Consider the following 17,988-nt stretch of genomic DNA (forward strand, 5'->3'; position numbering starts at 1 on the left):
ACCTTGTTTGTCACACTAACCTTAGGGACTATTGCTTGGCAGCCAGGTGGGTGCCTGAGGCAGTTTGTCTCTTCCCCTTTACTCCTGAGCTGATTTCCTCCCAGAGAATATAACAGGGATGATTTTGTTGGGACTATAGATACCACAGGTTGAACTTGGTTTGTCGTTTTTTTTCTTTTAAACCTTAAACTTTCAAAATGCCACCTAAGAAATGAACTTTTGGCATTACTGCTGTTAATTTCCTAAACTATAAACATATTCTTATTATCTTTCTTTCTTTCTTTTTAAACAGATGGTGGCGCTAATAATTTTGGACTGAATTTCCTGACCTTTATCATTCTTTTCAACAATCTCATTCCAATTAGCCTGTTAGTTACACTAGAAGTGGTTAAATTTATTCAAGCATATTTCATAAACTGGGTAAATACAAGCAATTTTTGTGCTATTTGCAGAGCTTTGATAAGTGCTTTCAATAATAAATGTTATATATGTCTTCCCTTTGCTATGAAAGGGAGGCTTTATTAAAGTAATGCAAACTTAATTACAAGATTAAATGTTTTTTTATAAAATTTAAAGTTTGCAACATCATGCACCTTTTCATATATAATTTCATAGGCTTTAAATTCTATGGATTGTTGAAATCCCTTTCAACCCAGCATTGTGAATCAGTTTTCTGAGGTTGCAGCCTACAGGAACTGGCATAGTTCTAGTACCACCTGATACACCATACTAATATGGAATCTGAGGCCAGATTATGCATTTTGTGCAAAGGGAGCGCACCTGTGAGATTTTATTTTGCCCATAGAAACTTCAGAAATAAGGGCAATAGTAATGGCATTCAGATAACTCCTCCACACATATACTGAACGTGTGGAAGGAAAACTGTGCCCTCCTCCTGCCCTTAACTCGCCCCTGGCCCCAACATTAGTTCATTGAGTGGTATGTTGGTAAGAGCTATATGCCATCATTCAACTAAACCCACAAGGTTTGGTGGCCTACCTGGGAACATGATAATGTCATGAGCAGATGGTTTCAGGGGCGGGGCCAGCAGGGGCAGTTCCACTTCCTCCTTCATTTGCTATATGCAGTGTGGGAGATGGGCAGGAGACTTGTACATGCTGAGCACAGCTGATAAGTGAATAACACTATGCAGTATACTGCATCTACAATAAGACTTAGATCCAAATAAACATGCAGCTACTTTCACATGCCCAAGGGTGTTTGGATTTGCCTTTCTAAACAGAATGGAGGTTCAAAGCAGTTTCTAATTGAGCAAGACAGTATGTCACTTGAAGGGGGGAAATTAACAAGGGATCCAGAGAGCTAGCTTTGACACTCAGGGACTCTTTTCTTGCAACTTGAAGCCGTTGGTTCGAGTCCTACCCTCCAGGGCAGGAGAAAACAAGCATGCTCCCTCCTCCTTAAGATATTTGAAGGTGGTTATCATATCTCCTCTCATTCTCCTCTTCTCTGGGCTTAACATAGCCAGTTCCATGTTAAGCTTGTGGTCTACCACATGTCCTTTTCACATGTGCTACTGGCAAATCAGGGACCCCCACCCTATATTTGTGCATCTGGTTCTTCCTGCCTAAGTGCAGAACCTTACATTTGTACCTGTTGAAATTCATTTTGTGACTTATTTTTGAGAAACCCATGCTGGTTCTTAGTAATCAAAGCATACTTTTCTAAATGCTTACAGACCAACTGTTGAATTATATGTTCTAGGATCTTCCCTGGTTTCGACGTCAAGCTCACTAGTCGGTAGTTACCTGGGTCTTCCTTTCCCCCCTTTTTGAAGATGGGGACATTTGCCCTCCTCCAGTCTGTCAGGACCTCACCTGTCCTCCAAGAATTCTTAAAGATAATAAAGGCTCTGAAATTACATCCTCAAGCTCCTTTAGTACCCTTGGATGCAGCTCATCAGGCCCTGGAGATTTGAATTCATTTAAAGTGTTCCCTTACTACCTCTTTTCCTATCTTGGGCTGCAGCTCCCTCCTTACATCATTCTGTTATCAGGGTGGACATTGCTTTCCTTTTGGGTGATGACAGAGACAAAGTAGGTGTTGAGTAGTTCCGCCTTTTCTTGGTCACCCAATAGCATTTCTCCATGTTCCCCATGCAGAGGACCTGCCACTTGCTTGTTCTTTCTCTTACTTAGGACATAGCTGAAGAAACTTTCATTATTATTATTAACCTCTCTTGCAAGCCTGAGCTCATTCTGAGCTTTAGCCAGCCTGACTTTCCCCCTGCAGCTGTTGGCTACTCTATTTCTTATGCATGTCCAGTAGATTTTTTTTTGCTAAGTGAGATCAGCATACATACAGAATTCTGGATAACTGTATCTACATGAAATACGTCACACTGACAACAAGAAACATTATTTTCATGTAACAACATGAAATGGTGGGTTATCAGCTTTTTAAATGTTGCCTTTTCCTTTTGATAGGATATTGACATGCACTATGAACCTACAGACACTTCTGCCATGGCTCGCACATCCAATCTCAATGAAGAACTTGGGCAGGTATGTTGTCCCTCCTAACACTTAATGGTTTTGAAATTCATGGAAATTGGTTATTAAAAGTTTCCATGAAAAATTAATAGGTTCCTAGATTTCAATATTTTTCCTTAGAAATTTTTTGCTCTATTTTGCTTTGAAACACCCTGAAACATTCCCCTGGTTTCTTACATCGCCTATATTTATTATTAATAATAATGATTACCCACCTTTCACTCTTAAAGTCCCAGGGCAGGTTACAACCATTAAAACACAACGTTAAAAACAGTTTAAAACTACTTACAATTACAAACATAAGGTGGGTCCTAAAAATAAACATATCACATGGCAAAAACCAGGGTAAAGAGCTGTGTCTCCCCACCACCACCCCAATGTTGGTAAAGCAGTACCAATATTTGCCCTAGTCCTAAAGATTACAGACACTTCATCTGAAGGCGTGGCCCAAAAGAGACACTTCACCCCATCCCTGTCCTGATTAGACGTCTCTATGCCCTCCTAAGAGAATGGAGAACTCTTTTGATAGAGGGTAGGGCTTTTTCAACAGTTATGTCAATAGATATTTAGTGAAGTGCAAATTCCACACGAAAACCCAGCAATCTGTTGTGGCATGGCTGAGAAGGGGAGACGTTCTGTTTATCAGCTGCATGCAGGCCTTTCTTCACATCTCATGAAGAGACATCACCAATGAGCAAGACAAAAAATAAACATTCGGTCTCCCATTTTTTTGTGAGAAGGGCAGGCAAGGGCTACATAATCCCAAACAGTAAGAAGCCTCGCTCTCTGCTATAAAAGGGCTTAGAATTGCAGCAATCCAGTGGTATCCATAGAGGGCATGAAAGAACAAGAAAAACAAAACAAGCTCTTTTTAGCTGGGAAAAAAGGATTGGGAGCTACTTCACTCCTAGAGTAGGATGCAGAGAACTCTATCCCAGGGATCAGCAAACTTTTTCAGCAGGAGGCCTGTCCACTGTCCCTCAGACCTTGTGGGGGAGCCGGACTATTTGGGGGGGGTGAATGAATTCCTATGCCCCACAAAACCCAGAGATGCATTTTAAATAAAAGGACACATTCTACTCATGTAAAAACACCAGGCAGGCCCCACAAGTAACCCAGAGATGCATTTTAAATAAAAGGACACATTCTACTCATGTAAAAACACCAGGCAGGCCCCACAAGTAATCCAGAGATGCATTTAAAATAAAAGGACATATTCTACTCATGTAAAAACACACTGATTCCCGGACCGTCCGTGGGCCAGATTGAGAAGGTGATTGGGCTGGATCTGGCCCCCGGGCCTTAGTTTGCCTACCCATGCTCTATCCCTTCTGAATCTTCCTACATGCAGTTTAAATATGGTGATAAAAGCTCTGGAAAGACCTCCGTCTGAGCATGGGGGGGGCGTGTCACTTGTTTAAAAACATTAACTCTTGTCTTTATGGTAGAACAGAGCTGGATTAAAAGGAGAGTTATGTGTTTTCTATCACATATGATTGGAAATCCATTGGGTAGTCTGAGCTTGTAGGCATGTAGGCTGCTGCAGAAAGTTACATCCATACTGAACAACTGGTAGCATTGGAGGTGAAACAGGAGTTCTGAGGGGACACAGTGATTAGAGGAACAAATGACAAACATTCCATCCAAACCAGCCAGTAATACTTCTTTTTGCTAAGGTTGTTTAGCATTTTCAACATTTATTATTTATACAGCATGTTAAAACATGAAGAGTTTTTAACAGTTGAGACATTAATAATAGGAATGTAGGCTTAATGAGAAGTCTTAATCAGCCTTATCATTTGTTTAGGTCAAATACATATTTTCTGACAAAACTGGCACCCTGACATGCAACGTAATGCAGTTTAAGAAGTGTACTATTGCAGGAATCGCTTATGGGTAAGTTTTTCCATAAATATAGTTACATTTGTACCCTTTGCTGCTTTAGTGAAAATAGTTTTTATTATTTGGGGTTTCAATCAAGTCAGAATTTAAAACATCAATTCAAATTGGAATATATCTTTAGCAGTTAAAAGCAAAATGCAATTAAAAAGGCCAGAAACCTATGAATTACTATGATTTCAGCAATATTTTACTTGTTCTTAAGCAATTTAATAATACCTTCACTTTATAGCACATGAACAGACATCTGGATGTTTCATATATACATATTATACCTATGCAGAAATTATAATTGAGACTTTGAGCAGTTGGGTTAAGACACCTCATAGTAACCATAAGACTAATAAGTATCTTTAGAAGTCCTAGTTCAGAAAAGTAAAATAAAAAGGGTCTTTTGATTTTAAAATATTTCCTATTTAACTGCTAAAATGAATTGTTGTTGCATAATTGAGGACTGTGTAGGTCCTTGATGCTTCTTGTGAAAGTACCTTTAGGCTTTTCAAGCAAAGTGGAATATTTTCAATTTAGGAAACCTGGCCATTGAGATCTGCAGTGAAATGTTGCAATGTTGAATGCTCTTATTTCGGGTTCAAGCCAGCCCGCAAGCGATGCTCTCTTCCAATATATTTTCTTCCATTTCTTCTCATCGGCCCCTTGTCTTCTATTTATTCTGCTCTCTCCCCTCATCCGTGTCTCCTGAACATGATCCTTCCTCATTGAACTATTTCATGTGTTTGTGTCCCTCAGGAGTTTCTTTTCTTCCCTAAATATTTCTTTGTTGTTGTTGTTTTCCAAACCATTTTGGTTACATAAGGATACAAAGTTGGAGAGTTAGATGGCATAGGACAAGCCACTCCATCTCCAATAACTGCTATAGCTGGAATACACAGATATTTCTGTCTTGATGAGTTGAGTACAGTGGTACCTTGGTTCTCAAACGTAATCCATTCCGGAAGTCTGTTTCAAAACCAAAGCATTCCAAAACCAAGGTGCACTTTCCCACAAAAAGTAATGCAAAACAGATTAATCCATTGCAGACTTTAGAAATAACCCCTAAAACAGCAATTTAACATCAGTTTTACTATCTTACGAGACAATTAATCCATAAAATGAAAGCAATAAACAATGTACTGTACTATAAAATAAATAAAACAGTATTGTAGATAAAAATTAAAATTAAAATTTTTACTTACCTGCACTGATGATAGACACTGTTTGGATGGGGGGCTTTTATCCATTTCCGCAGTCACGCAATCAGTCTATCAATCAGTGGCTGCACTGGGTTCCATACAGTCACAAAAACAATTTAACTGAAAAAGCCTCAAAATAAATAGCAAAAAACAAAAGCACCAAATATAAGCTCCAAAATATCACCTCCGAACACTTCAATCAGAAACAGAAGGCTTTAATTACAATGGGGGGATGCAAATTAGCAGTGCAAGAGGAAACACAGAGGGACGCAAAACAGAGCACATTCAGCTTCCGGAAAAAAAGTTTGAAAACTGGAACACCTGCTTCCAGTTTTGCAGCCTTCAGGTTCCAAGTTGTTCGTGAACTAAGCTGTTGGAAAACCAAGGTACCACTGTATATAATTGCAATTGATTACTGAATAACTGAGTGAAATGAAAAACGCTATTGGAGCTAAGTTATTTTAATTAGCTGTATATTTTGGCTAAGCAAATGCTTTTAGGCCTACAGGGGAAAGGGTGGACAGGTTGATTGAAAGAATTATCTCATCCTCCACACTCCCTAAAGCAAGGGTTGGGAATCATTTCCAGTTGAAGGACCACTTTTATTCTGGGCAGCCATCCAAGGACCACATGCCAGCAGTGGGCAGGTTCAGGGGCAACACTGAGTGGTATAGTCAATGTAAATTTATTTCTGGTGTCATGCATAGGCTGATTTCTACACATGCACACATCTCTGTCCTCCATGCCAGCAAGCAAGAGGCATTATCAGAGTTCCAGGATACATTTCAACCCAGAAAAGACATTCAGAATATGAAGTTTGGCCAGTGAGGGGTACAGCCTGGAAATTCTGAGGGCCACATAGAGAAGCCTGGAGGCTCCTCATTTGGCCTGCAGGCCTGCATATCCCCACCCTGCCCTACAGCATCTTTACACCTTAAGACATCATACCTTACCTGGCATATTAAACTTTGTTCACGGAACTAACTAGCTCTCAGCAGACTTCCACAGTGTGTTTCATATCACAATCCTTTTTGTTTTCTGTGTTCATTTTATTTTCATTTCCTTTTCATTAAATTCTCCTTTATGTGCTACCTGAACTTGACGCCTTTCAGAGCTATTTCCTATTTCTTTACCTCCTTTCTTTCCACACAGCCATTCTCCTGAATCAGAGGATTATGGCTATGCTACAGACGAGTGGTAAGCACTAACCTCCTTCTAGCGTTGGTTGTTTTTGCTTGGGCGAATGCAGAATGTCAGTATTTTGTGAGTAGGATTCAAGTGCAGAGCAGGAAAATGAAATCTGCATGTTTAAAACACTCTGTGGCCCTGGCACAATAAATCTTCTTTAAGAAAGAAACAGACTTTTTGTGGTTAGGAAAGTGACAGGGAAATGAAATGAAAAGTGTAGAATGAAGGAATGATTGATCCTGAGATAGATAGATAGATAGATAGATAGATAGATAGATAGATAGATAGATAGACAGACAGACAGACACACTCCACAAGCACTGCAGGATGAATGCTCATTGTCATTTAACCTCTTGGAAAAAAAAAATAAAATCAGAATAAACGCTCAATAAAGACTGGATGTAATAACCTCCAATCCTAACCTCCACATAAGCTTTGTAGAAGCAAATCAATAAATGGATTACCTGGAGGATGAATATGAATGTGTATCTTTATTATTAACTATAGAACAACTTTTTAAATTAAATAATAATACTTTAATAATAATAATAATTTATTATTTATACCCCACCCATCAGGCTGGACTCCCCCAGCCACATAGAGAAATTGATAGTGTACATAAGTGGCACAGCTCCTGACTCTGAAGGAGAGTACCTCTAAATGCAATGTCAAAGTTTGAATACCACAGGTAGCCAAAGGTATCTCCCTGTTGAGGATATAGGCACTGGAAGCTTTACTGGTCACGCAGGTATTGGTTACACAGTAAAATGTGTATTTTTCTCTAAACCTGTTAAATTTCTAAACACATAAATATCTTGAGCTTAGAGTTCCCTTGTTAGCAAAACATTCATAAATGCCAGAGTCCAACAAAGTGAAATTCTTGCCAGATAGAAAACCTGGTAATAGCAGAAGTTGCTTTGCAACTTACACATGCAAGTCATGATTTGATGTTGTAGTTGTCAAGTTATTAATATGCATGGGTAAACTAGCAAAGTTGTAATTTGTTTATTATGTGTATTTGTATATCAAGATCCTATCTGGAACCTGCATATGGGCATTTCTTTTGTTGAAGTTAGCTGAACTACGCAAACAATCACTCAAACGAAGAGTAATTAAAATTTCAGGATTCCTTAATAAATACAGATTGCATTCCCATATTAGTTAATACTATATTAGTTAATACTAACACAGTGTAATCAAGCCCTGTGTCTGCTCTATAGCCTGTGGTCCTAGGATGTGTATTATTAAGAGATAAATTAAATGTTTGTATGCTTTCATTTTTCTTTTATTTCTTTTAGGCAGAGCTCACAACCTGGAGATGAAAAAATGTTTAGCGATTCATCACTACTGGAAAACCTCCAAAACAAACATGTAAGATATAAAAATAAATACTACATTTATATGAAGAAAAAACGGAAATTCAGCAAAGCAAAAGGAGCCTATCATAAACAGGAAACTTAATTCGTATTCCAGTCATCTATACATGTACCGTATTTTTCGCCCCATAAGACGCACTTTTTCCCCTCCAAAAATGAAGGGGAAATCGGGGTGCGTCTTATGGGGTGAATGCCTGCAAGCCTCGCGCGCCCGGCAGGAGGTCCGACCGGGTGCGCGAGGCTTGGGGCGGCAGCCTGTCGCCCGAAGCACGGGGAGCCCTCTGGAGGGCTCCCCCTGCTTCGGGCGAGTGTCTGCAAGCCTCGCGCACCCGGCAGGAGGTCCCACCGGGTGCGCGAGGCTTGGGGCGGCAGCGGACTGCTTGCGCGCACCGAGAAGCTTGGGGCCAGCTGAGCTCAGCCCGCCCCAAGCTTCTCGGTGCGCGCAAGCAGTCCGCTGCCGCCCCAAGCCTCCCGCACCCGGCGGGACCTCCTGCCAGGTGCGGGAGGCTTGGGGCGGCAGCGGACTGCTTGCCGGCATGCAGAAGCTTGGGGCGTGCTGAGCTCAGCACGCCCCAAGCTTCTAGGTGCGCGCAAGCAGTCCGCTGCCGCCCCAAGCCTTGCGCACCCAGCGGGACCTCCTGCCGGGTGCGGGAGGCTTGGGGCGGCAGCGGACTGCTTGCCGGCATGCAGAAGCTTGGGGCGTGCTGAGCTCAGCACGCCCCAAGCTTCTAGGTGCGCGCAAGCAGTCCGCTGCCGCCCCAAGCCTTGCGCACCCGGCGGGACCTCCTGCCGGGTGCGGGAGGCTTGGGGCGGCAGCGGACTGCTTGCCGGCATGCAGAAGCTTGGGGCGTGCTGAGCTCAGCACGCCCCAAGCTTCTAGGTGCGCGCAAGCAGTCCGCTGCCGCCCCAAGCCTTGCGCACCCAGCGGGACCTCCTGCCGGGTGCGGGAGGCTTGGGGCGGCAGCGGACTGCTTGCCGGCACGCAGAAGCTTGGGGCGCGCTGACCTCAGCTTGCCCCAAGCTTCTGGATTAGCGCAGCGCACCTGGGGGGGAAATAAATTTTTTTCCTTTATTTCCCCCCCTAAAATCTAGGTGCGTCTTATGGGCCGGTGCGTCTTATGGGGCGAAAAATACGGTACTTTCAATAAAGCCACATCGATTTAAATAAGATTTACTTTCATAAGGGTCTAACTAAAAGTTCCAAGTAAATGTGTGTAAAACGCTGGTGGCCACTTTTGTAAGAGGAGGATGTGGTTTGGAGCAAAGAACCAGTGACCAGAGGGGTAGCCTTTTCTACTACAAAACCCTATTCCCTTCACGACTTTAGGTGCCCATCTACCCATACAATCTGGATTAGGCTCCAATGCCTGCCTGTTATTTTCATGGAGGAAAGTTCTCCTTCCCTTCACTCCAGCAGGATATTTTCCCCCACCCAGATGAGCGCCGCAACCCCAGAGTCGGTCACGACTAGACCTAATTGTCAGGGGTCCCTTTACCTTTACCTTTACACACACACATAGCAGGTTCAGGGGCTCCATTACACTGGCTCTTTGTGAAAAAGTGTCTTGAACTTAAAGACAAAACACGTCACCAACACAAAATGTATTTTGACCCTTCTGTTTCATTACCTTGATCCTTTCTCTCCTGCTGTCCACCTTTATTTAACTCCTTGCACATCCAGACATCTTCCCTTGCAAATATTTAAATAGTGTTTTAAAGTATCTCTTTTCTCAATTTCTTAAACCCTGAACTTCCCTTATCTTTTTTCCTTTCCTTCCATTTGTGTCCCTTTCCTGTTCCTTGTCTTTCTTAGATTTAAGCCTGCTTAGGGGTTTATTATGTTAAATTCAATTTATGTTCACATTCAATCTATTATAATTATTCCAGTAGGAATCCTTTAACTGGTGCATCTTGGGAGCACTAGTCCCCTGTATTAGCTTGCTTGACTCTCTGTTTTCCTTGAATAGCAGAAATACATGCCCTGAGAATATACTGTTTAAGACAATATACTGTTTAAGACAAGTCTGTGTCCCACTAATACCTTCCCATGTCTCCTTGTAGTTGACTGAAAATAAAAAAAGTCTTGAGTCTGATAAAAAAATAATATACTCTCCACAGCTACAGTTTGAACTATTCTTATATGCTTATAGCTTTAAATTTTGAAATGAGGCATAATTAATTTGTATTGTTTTATGTGTGTCTGTTTTAGCCAACTGCACCTATAATTTGTGAGTTTCTAACTATGATGGCAGTGTGTCATACAGCAGTTCCAGAAAGAGAGGATGATAAGATCATTTATCAAGCAGCATCTCCAGGTAAGGTCATTGAAACCTGTGAAGAACGTTATACCCTTGTTGAGCGGATTGACTAAGTTGATCCCCCCAAAAAAAAGTTTTTTAAAAAAGTGACATAAAGTCAGCATATTATTAATGAGCAGGTTACGCTCCTCTATTGATCATAATGCATCTCTGTTGTAAACACATAAGATCATAGTGGTGACTCACCTGGTAAATCACTAGACTAAAGGATTTTCTTAGGTACTTATTACCAGTGCTTTTCTTCTAGGAAAAGATGCCAGTTATGCTTACCCTTGAATACCCCCAGAAAATTACAACTTGATTGTGTCAAGTTAGCACAACTGCAAGCAGAAGCATAGTGTAAGGGGGGCTATCGCCCTGAGCACAAAAAAATAGTTTTTGTGCTGCCTGCCTGCCTCACCTGAGCAGCCCGCCATGCAGTAGCTGGGAGAGGACGGGTCCTTGCGTCTCTCAGCCGTACGGCATCCCCCGCCAACAGGGGAAGCGAGCAGACAGCACAACTAGCGGCAGTGGTGGCACCCCAGCCTGAGGTGGCACACACAAATGTCACACCACTGCTCCACAGCTCCAACAGCAAATTTGCAAAACATGTGTTAACAGCCTTTCACCCTATGTATTCTCCGTTCTTGTGGGGGATGTGGAAGCAGGGTTAAAAGTATGGATCACTTCCTAAGCAGTGCTTCATGTGCAGGAAACACCCTTACTTGCTGGAATAGCCTTTGATTTAAAAGCCATTGACTCACTTTCAGTTTAGAACTGAAATATCCTAGTTTAGAGATGCCAGATAAGGAATTTCTTTCACATACAGAAGACAAAGGGGAAACTGAGTAACAGAGGTAGGAAGAGGCTGAAAGACTTTACCAGGAACATTAATCACACGCATTAAAGGAAACTTTAAATGTGTCATTTTTCTTCCCAATATTTAAGACATGAACTGCAGAGTATATAAAAATTGAGATGTCAGTGTTTTCACTTTTATCAATTTGCTAGTCAAATAACAGGGAATGGTTTGTTACAGATGAAGGAGCATTGGTTAGAGCAGCCAAGCACCTCCATTTTGTTTTCACTGGAAGAACACCAGACTCTGTGATTATAGAATCTGTAAGTACATCTAAAATAGTAAAGATTTAACTGTTGTTGCTAATAGTTTTATTAGTACAGAAAAAACATTTGGAAAACATTTTTTAAAAGACTGAATTAATCATGATTTCATTTTTTTCCCCCTAGCTTGGACAGGAAGAAAGATATGAAATGCTAAATGTGCTAGAATTTACAAGGTAATTAAACACCTGTGAATTTTTTCTTGTTTAGTATTTAAGAAACAGTTTTTTCTTAGGTAAAGGAAGTCTCTTTTTGAAAAGGAAAAGTTTGAGAAAATGGACATTCAAAGCGTAATTTAATTCATGAGCCGTCCTATATTTGGGCTTTTAAGCACAACAAAATAAGCTAGAAAACTAGAGTAGGACATTGTGTGAGAGAGAAAGAGTGTAATATAGCGATAAAGTACAAAATAAGATTTTTAAAGAGACTGATGAAAGCACAAAGAAATTAAAAGAACAAAAACATGAAAATATGCAATTAATTGTCCACAGAAATAGTACAGCTGTAAAGTCCATCCTATTTATCATTTATTAATTATTAAATAACCCTTAACACCTCATACTGCTAATTTTCTCATTCCAACAACATAAATTTAAAACAGCATTATATTGAATCTTTTTAGTTACTCACCCTTCCCAATGTTTCTTATAGTACATAATTTACAAATAAATTATAATTCAATTGTCATATACCATTTCCCCCAGGTCTTTTAATGTTGGGGGGAGGAGTTCTGCCCCTCATTTTTTAAAACAGAAAACCTATGTGTGAAAAGACCACTCTTATTTTATCAAAACTTACATTGTTTCATAGATGGAATATTTTGCAAACATTTGTAGGGCGGGGAGGGGGTAGGCCTTATATTTTAGAGGATATTTATTTTTTCTCTCCGATAAAGATGGATATATAAGATGGAGCATAAGCATTGATTCCACATATCTTGAAATGAGAAAATTCTCATTTCAAGATATGTGGAATCAATGCTTATGCTCCATCTTATATATGTTTATTGTATAAGTCTATCACACCCTACTAAGTTGCTTAAAACCTGTTGGAAATGGAACATGCCTTTCATTCAGTTCTAGGAAAAGAATGTCTGTGATTGTCCGCACACCTACAGGAAAATTAAGACTTTACTGCAAAGGGGCTGTAAGTTGTTGGCGTTGTTGTTGTTGTTTTCATTTTCCATTTCTTTGCACTATTTGCTATCAAGGATTGTCTGTGAAGCGTTATGTTAGACATAGGCCCAACAGAGATTACCGTTTTATGAAGTGGAAAGACGTCCCCGCATTTACAGTGGTGGTTATTTGTATTATTAATACATGGCAGGTGACATTAAGTGGGGAAGAGAATTCCTTTGAACTACAGATTCTCATAATACAGTTTTAGAGACTACATCCCAGAATCCCTAGTGCATTCCAGCAACACTGAGATGGTGGTCCATGGGGCCTACATTTCAATCAGCACTCTGAACTTGATTTCTCACTGAAAACCTGAATCACAATAAGTTAATCTCATACTCCCATGCATGTAAGATGTTCTCAGTTGGGATGAGTTTCCCCTCGTGGATGGAGGCAGGAACACCGAGAGAGGTTCTGAATCCTTCATTCATTCCTGTCTTTGCATGAAGCAGGGGCTGGGTACACTCTCAGTCTTGTCTTCTGTAGCTCAAGCCTGAATAGTGTAGTGTGCGTGGTTATGTTTTATTGTTTCAATTTTCTGTTATTTTGTAGCATTAGTCATTGTCTCTGTTTTCCTTTGGTCCTGTCTTGGTGACTGTGGTTTAAATGTTTCTCCTCCATGTTAGTTCCCTCGCTCTTGGTCCTGGTGTTATCTACCCTCAGCATCCTGCTACTGTATTTTTCTTATTCTAGTACATTACCCATTTTGTAGAGCCTGTGTTTTTAAAGGCTTTTTAAAAATAGTATATTGTTGCCTCCCTATTCCTTGATCTCTCCATCTGTCTGTCTACCTTGGCCCAAGCCCTTCTAAGTCTTCATCCTGTTTCCTAGTTTCCTATATGCTCCGAGCTGTAGACTGCAGCAGCAGTGAGCACACATAAACACCTAAAGCAGGACTGGGAAACTTTTGGCCTATTGGACCACAACTCCAATCATCCCCAGCCTTTGGCCATGCTCTAACTGGGGCTGATGGGAGTTGTAGTCCCACAATAGATTGAGGACCAATGGTTCCCCATCCATGCTACCATAATGGGGATAAGTGTGTATTATCTGTGTTTTGCAGGATGCTCAGGTTATGTTTGTACGCTAAGGTTGAATTACACATGTGCTTTGCATGGTATGGTCCTTTCCCTTTTCTGGAATCTTAAGCTTTTTAGTTTCGTTTGGTTTGGTTTGGTTCTTTTGCCTATCCTGCACTAAGTTACGGCTAGGATTTGCTTGTCTGTCAACCACCACTTTAAAAAGAAATGCATTATTGTGTACTGATGAAATATCAGACCAGTTGCATAAATCATCAATATATGAGAAGAAAAGGTATAAATGGAAGGCAAATGGCATAAATGACAGCTAAATGGCAGGTTTAGGGTGTATGTCAATTAGGGGCACTACTGTGGGTTAAAGAGTCCTGTAGGCTGTACCTATTTAATAAGGAAGTATATAGCCTTGGACAATCCAGCAGTGACATAAGCAGCAAACATTTGCAGTACAGATCCCATAAATCAGTTACATATCAAATGTGCAACTGACCCACATACTACAGAAAAGGCTGTGAATATTGTCTGTATATTGTGTGTATTGCACTGGTGCAAATAAAACTGCTACAGAATTTGTTGAGTAACAGGGATCAAAAATCTGCTTTTCAGTCATAACCTTAAAAAACATTTCTGTGTGACTTTTTGTTGAAAAGCATTATACAAATATTCTGGATAAATAAATAAATTAATAACAGTGTGATGACTTACAGTCGGACTGTAGTTAGTATGGAAATGCATTTCCTCTTTTAATTTTTTTTTATTGCTTTGTAAAAGAAATCTTGCTTCAGTTTGTTTTGTGCCATTATAGGACACAGTAATTTATGATCGCCTGGCTGAAAATTCAAGATACAAGGAAATTACCCTGAAACATTTAGAGCTGTTTGCTACAGAAGGTATTATTATTTGCATATTAGTTGGTTATGTATAAAACCATTAATGTAATAACAGTACTATGATTTTGTAACAATTGGTGGTTATTGTAAAAGAGCCCTCCCTTTGTTCATTAAAGTTAGTGCAATGTAGTATAGTGGTTCTTCCTTTTTCATCATGACTGAGAGATGCCTTTACACCTGTACATAACTTGATTCCTCTTCCGTTGATTTCTCTGCCTTTGATTACCGTATTTTTTGCACCATAACACTCACTTTTTTCCTCCTAGAAAGTAAGGGAAAATGTCTGTGCGTGTTATGGAGGAAATGCCTACGGGTGGCATGCCTACGGATTTTCCTCCTCTAAAAACTACGTGTGTGTTGTGGTCGGGTGCATGTTATAGAGCCAAAAATATGGCACATTAGTTTGGTAGATGAATGTGTGAAATGATCTCATTGAGAAGCACAGTGTTTGAGATAATATGAGGGAATGTGAAAGGTCTGCCTGTGGGCATTATGCTCATATTGGTCCGTTCACACATGTAAGTAGCAATACGATGCAACAGTTATCAAAGGAAAAAGAGCTTGTGCAAACAAATACAAAATTTTAGTTCATCTTGAAATTTAAGTTTTTGATTGGATCAAAAGCATCTGATACATTTAGCAATTACCCATCTTGAAATTTAAAATTTTGATTGGTTCAAAAACATCTGATACATTTAGCAATTACCTATACCCCAAACCAGGAGCACTTCTCTTATAAAGGAGGTGGTGATTTTTTATGGAAGAGTAGCAGATTGGTGGCAAATGTTTGCAATTATGTTGTCAGATGCTCACATACAAGCTGGCTGTCCTCTGAGAGGAATACTATCTATGTAATGGAGTGGTCACATTCTTTTGGATTCATTATAACTAATTATCCAGACGCAACATCATTTCTCATTTCCATATGTTGGTGTATTAATCAAATTAGCACAATACTTTTGTGTTTATTTTGTATGATTTACTTTTATGTCTTAGTCTGCTTTCCTAAATATTTATTTTTGTTTTCAGAATAATAGTTTGTGCTTTGGTGTTCTGAACATCTTTCCTTGACTTGAGTTGCAATATTGTATAGGTGGGGTGGTTTGAAAGTTATGGTAGTTCCCATTGTTTCTGGTGTACCTGAATACCTGTGAACATTTTGATTGTAACACTAACGTGAAGCTACTATATACTGGAAGAATCTGGAGTTATGATATGCTGTTTTTTAGAAGAAGTAGGGAGTGCATCCTATGAGGTGTAGATGTTGTTTCTTTCTGGATATCAGTGTAAGATAAAAATGGTTCTGTGGCTTCTGTGGCTATTTTATATATTCAGGAAGCATTTTTTTGTTTCCAGATTCTAAACTCTACTACAAACGTAGATGATAAAGGATATTTGTGATGCGAGGTACCATACGAAACCAATATTGTAAAATGATAAAGAAATGAATAATTATTGAACCTTGTATGACCATTTTATTTCCTTAGGCTTGAGAACACTTTGTTTTGCCGTTGCTGAGATTTCAGAAAATGACTACCGAGAGTGGCTAAACATCTATCAAAGAGCTGCAACTGCTGTACAAAATAGAGCGCTGAAACTTGAAGAGAGTTATGAACTAATTGAAAAAGTAGGTGTTGTGTGTTGCCTGAATATGTTACTTGTATCTGGCATATCTTGCATCTTTTGAAGCTAATGCTGATCATGTTTAGAATTTTATTGCATTTCAGTTTGCTCAAACAATTTAAAAAGGAGTCCAAAGCCCCCTTATACTGAGCTGACAGGTGGTGAATTATGTGGAGGCATCCCTCAGTCCAGCTCTCTTGGTTGAGGCTGGGGAACAAATGATCAGGAGTTTGATCAGTGAGTTGCCCGTCATCGGTAGCCAGCATAAAGCCCCCAAATAGGGTGTTCCATGGGTGGGAAGGCAGCAGAACTGAGCCAGGCTGGATCTTGCGAATCAGACCTGATTTGGACATACTGTGCTAGCCTTGAGCTGGCGCAAAGATCAGTCCAGATCCAGCCTCTCCACCTTCTACTGAAGATGCAGGGAGGGGAGTGGAAGTGGTTTGAATTGTGCCATAAGTCTATTTTGGAAAACCCAAAATATGGCCAACATACTTGTCAGGGAACTGACATCAGAGCAACAGGAGAAGGAGAGGCTCTCCGATTCTGCAGGGGAAGGTACCAGCACTAGTGGGAGACGCAGCTTGATAGAGGGGGAAGGAAATCAGCGTAACACCAAGGATCCAGGAGAGCAAATGGGGGAAGAGGGGGGAAGGGCTCCGGGATTCTTCCTTGGAAGTCAGTGAGGAGAGCACTGGTCCTCCACTACCCACGCCCTCCCTGCGCAGGAGACTCCCGCGCAATGAGAGGCGGAGACGATTGGGTGTCAAACAGCTTTTATGCTGGCAAAGGTTTAAGAAACGCCCACAGACAGATTCTGCTAGCGACTGAGGCAGCCACGCTGAGATGGGCTGTGCAGTCAAGACGGTTTAACCCAGGCAGCCAAGCTCCCAAACGGGGACAGTTTACGCACGAGTAACTCCCAACCACTACAATACTGATTTGAAACAAAGCCTTTTTAATTTAATTTGTTAAGCTTCATCAAATAAAGCTTTTTATGCCTTGGGTTACTGGACCTATGTACTTTGGCCTAGCCAGTTATATACAAGAAAGCTTTCCCCCGCTAAGGCCATCCCTTCCCAAATGTCTTGCCCATGTCCTCAAAAATACTACTACTGATAAAATGCCTAATGTCCCATGGCTTTCCAGAGTAGCAGGAAAGAGAATGAATTGTCTCAAAATGAATGATCACTTCTAAAAAATGGTAAGGAGGCCAGAAAGATCCAGATGATTTCCTCCTGCTGCTATTGCTGTTCCCAGAAAGAATGAATGTAAGAACAAATCAAAATAGACATGAAGAGCAAAGAGTTGCAAATTTACATTAAGGCATTCAGCCAGGGGCGCCGACTTATAAAAAATATTGGGGGGGCCCATACCGGGGTCCTGCCACTGGTTCGCTCGGGTAGCCGGGAGAACGCAGTTCGAGGTGGCGGTGTTGGGGAGAGACCCTCGCTCAGGGCGCCACGAGACTTGGCGGCCGGCGGCCTATCTGGCGGGTTTTGGAGCGTATTTCGGCGGAGCGATTGGGGAGGAGGGGGCTTGTTGCCGGATTCTTCAGCTGGGCCGGAGATCCGCTGCTGGGGGTCCCTGGGCCGAGTTGTGAGCACGGCCTGCTGAAGGGAGATCCAGCCGATTGCGCGACGGGGACGGCCGGGGCTCTCCGGCTAGGGCGCGC

The 17,988-nt window shown here is 41.0% G+C and overlaps 2 protein-coding genes across 6 annotated transcripts in view; one reads left to right on the plus strand and one right to left on the minus strand.

Moving 5' to 3' along the window:
• The window catches only part of ATP8A1 (ATPase phospholipid transporting 8A1), an 84,561-nt gene that overhangs the window by 40,048 nt on the left and 26,525 nt on the right, over positions 1-17,988 (plus strand). For 4 of the 5 annotated variants that reach the window (XM_081208731.1, XM_081208730.1, XM_081208733.1 and 1 more), the window contains 11 exons: positions 293-420; positions 2,448-2,525; positions 4,321-4,409; positions 6,755-6,799; positions 8,089-8,161; positions 10,376-10,481; positions 11,503-11,585; positions 11,712-11,761; positions 12,662-12,731; positions 14,606-14,690; positions 16,178-16,317. In XM_081208731.1, the coding sequence (XP_081064857.1) occupies positions 293-420; positions 2,448-2,525; positions 4,321-4,409; positions 6,755-6,799; positions 8,089-8,161; positions 10,376-10,481; positions 11,503-11,585; positions 11,712-11,761; positions 12,662-12,731; positions 14,606-14,690; positions 16,178-16,317 (947 nt within the window). The remainder of the gene's footprint in view (positions 1-292; positions 421-2,447; positions 2,526-4,320; positions 4,410-6,754; positions 6,800-8,088; positions 8,162-10,375; positions 10,482-11,502; positions 11,586-11,711; positions 11,762-12,661; positions 12,732-14,605; positions 14,691-16,177; positions 16,318-17,988) is intronic. The other variant, XM_081208732.1, reaches the window with a different exon arrangement.
• SHISA3 (shisa family member 3) overlaps positions 1-17,988 on the minus strand; it is a gene marked incomplete at its 5' end in the record, with an annotated part of 67,249 nt that overhangs the window by 9,383 nt on the left and 39,878 nt on the right. The window lies entirely within an intron of this gene.

This window comes from Podarcis bocagei (genome assembly GCF_964188305.1).
Source record: "Podarcis bocagei genome assembly, chromosome: 9".
In the NCBI taxonomy this organism is placed as follows: Eukaryota; Metazoa; Chordata; class Lepidosauria; order Squamata; family Lacertidae; genus Podarcis; species Podarcis bocagei.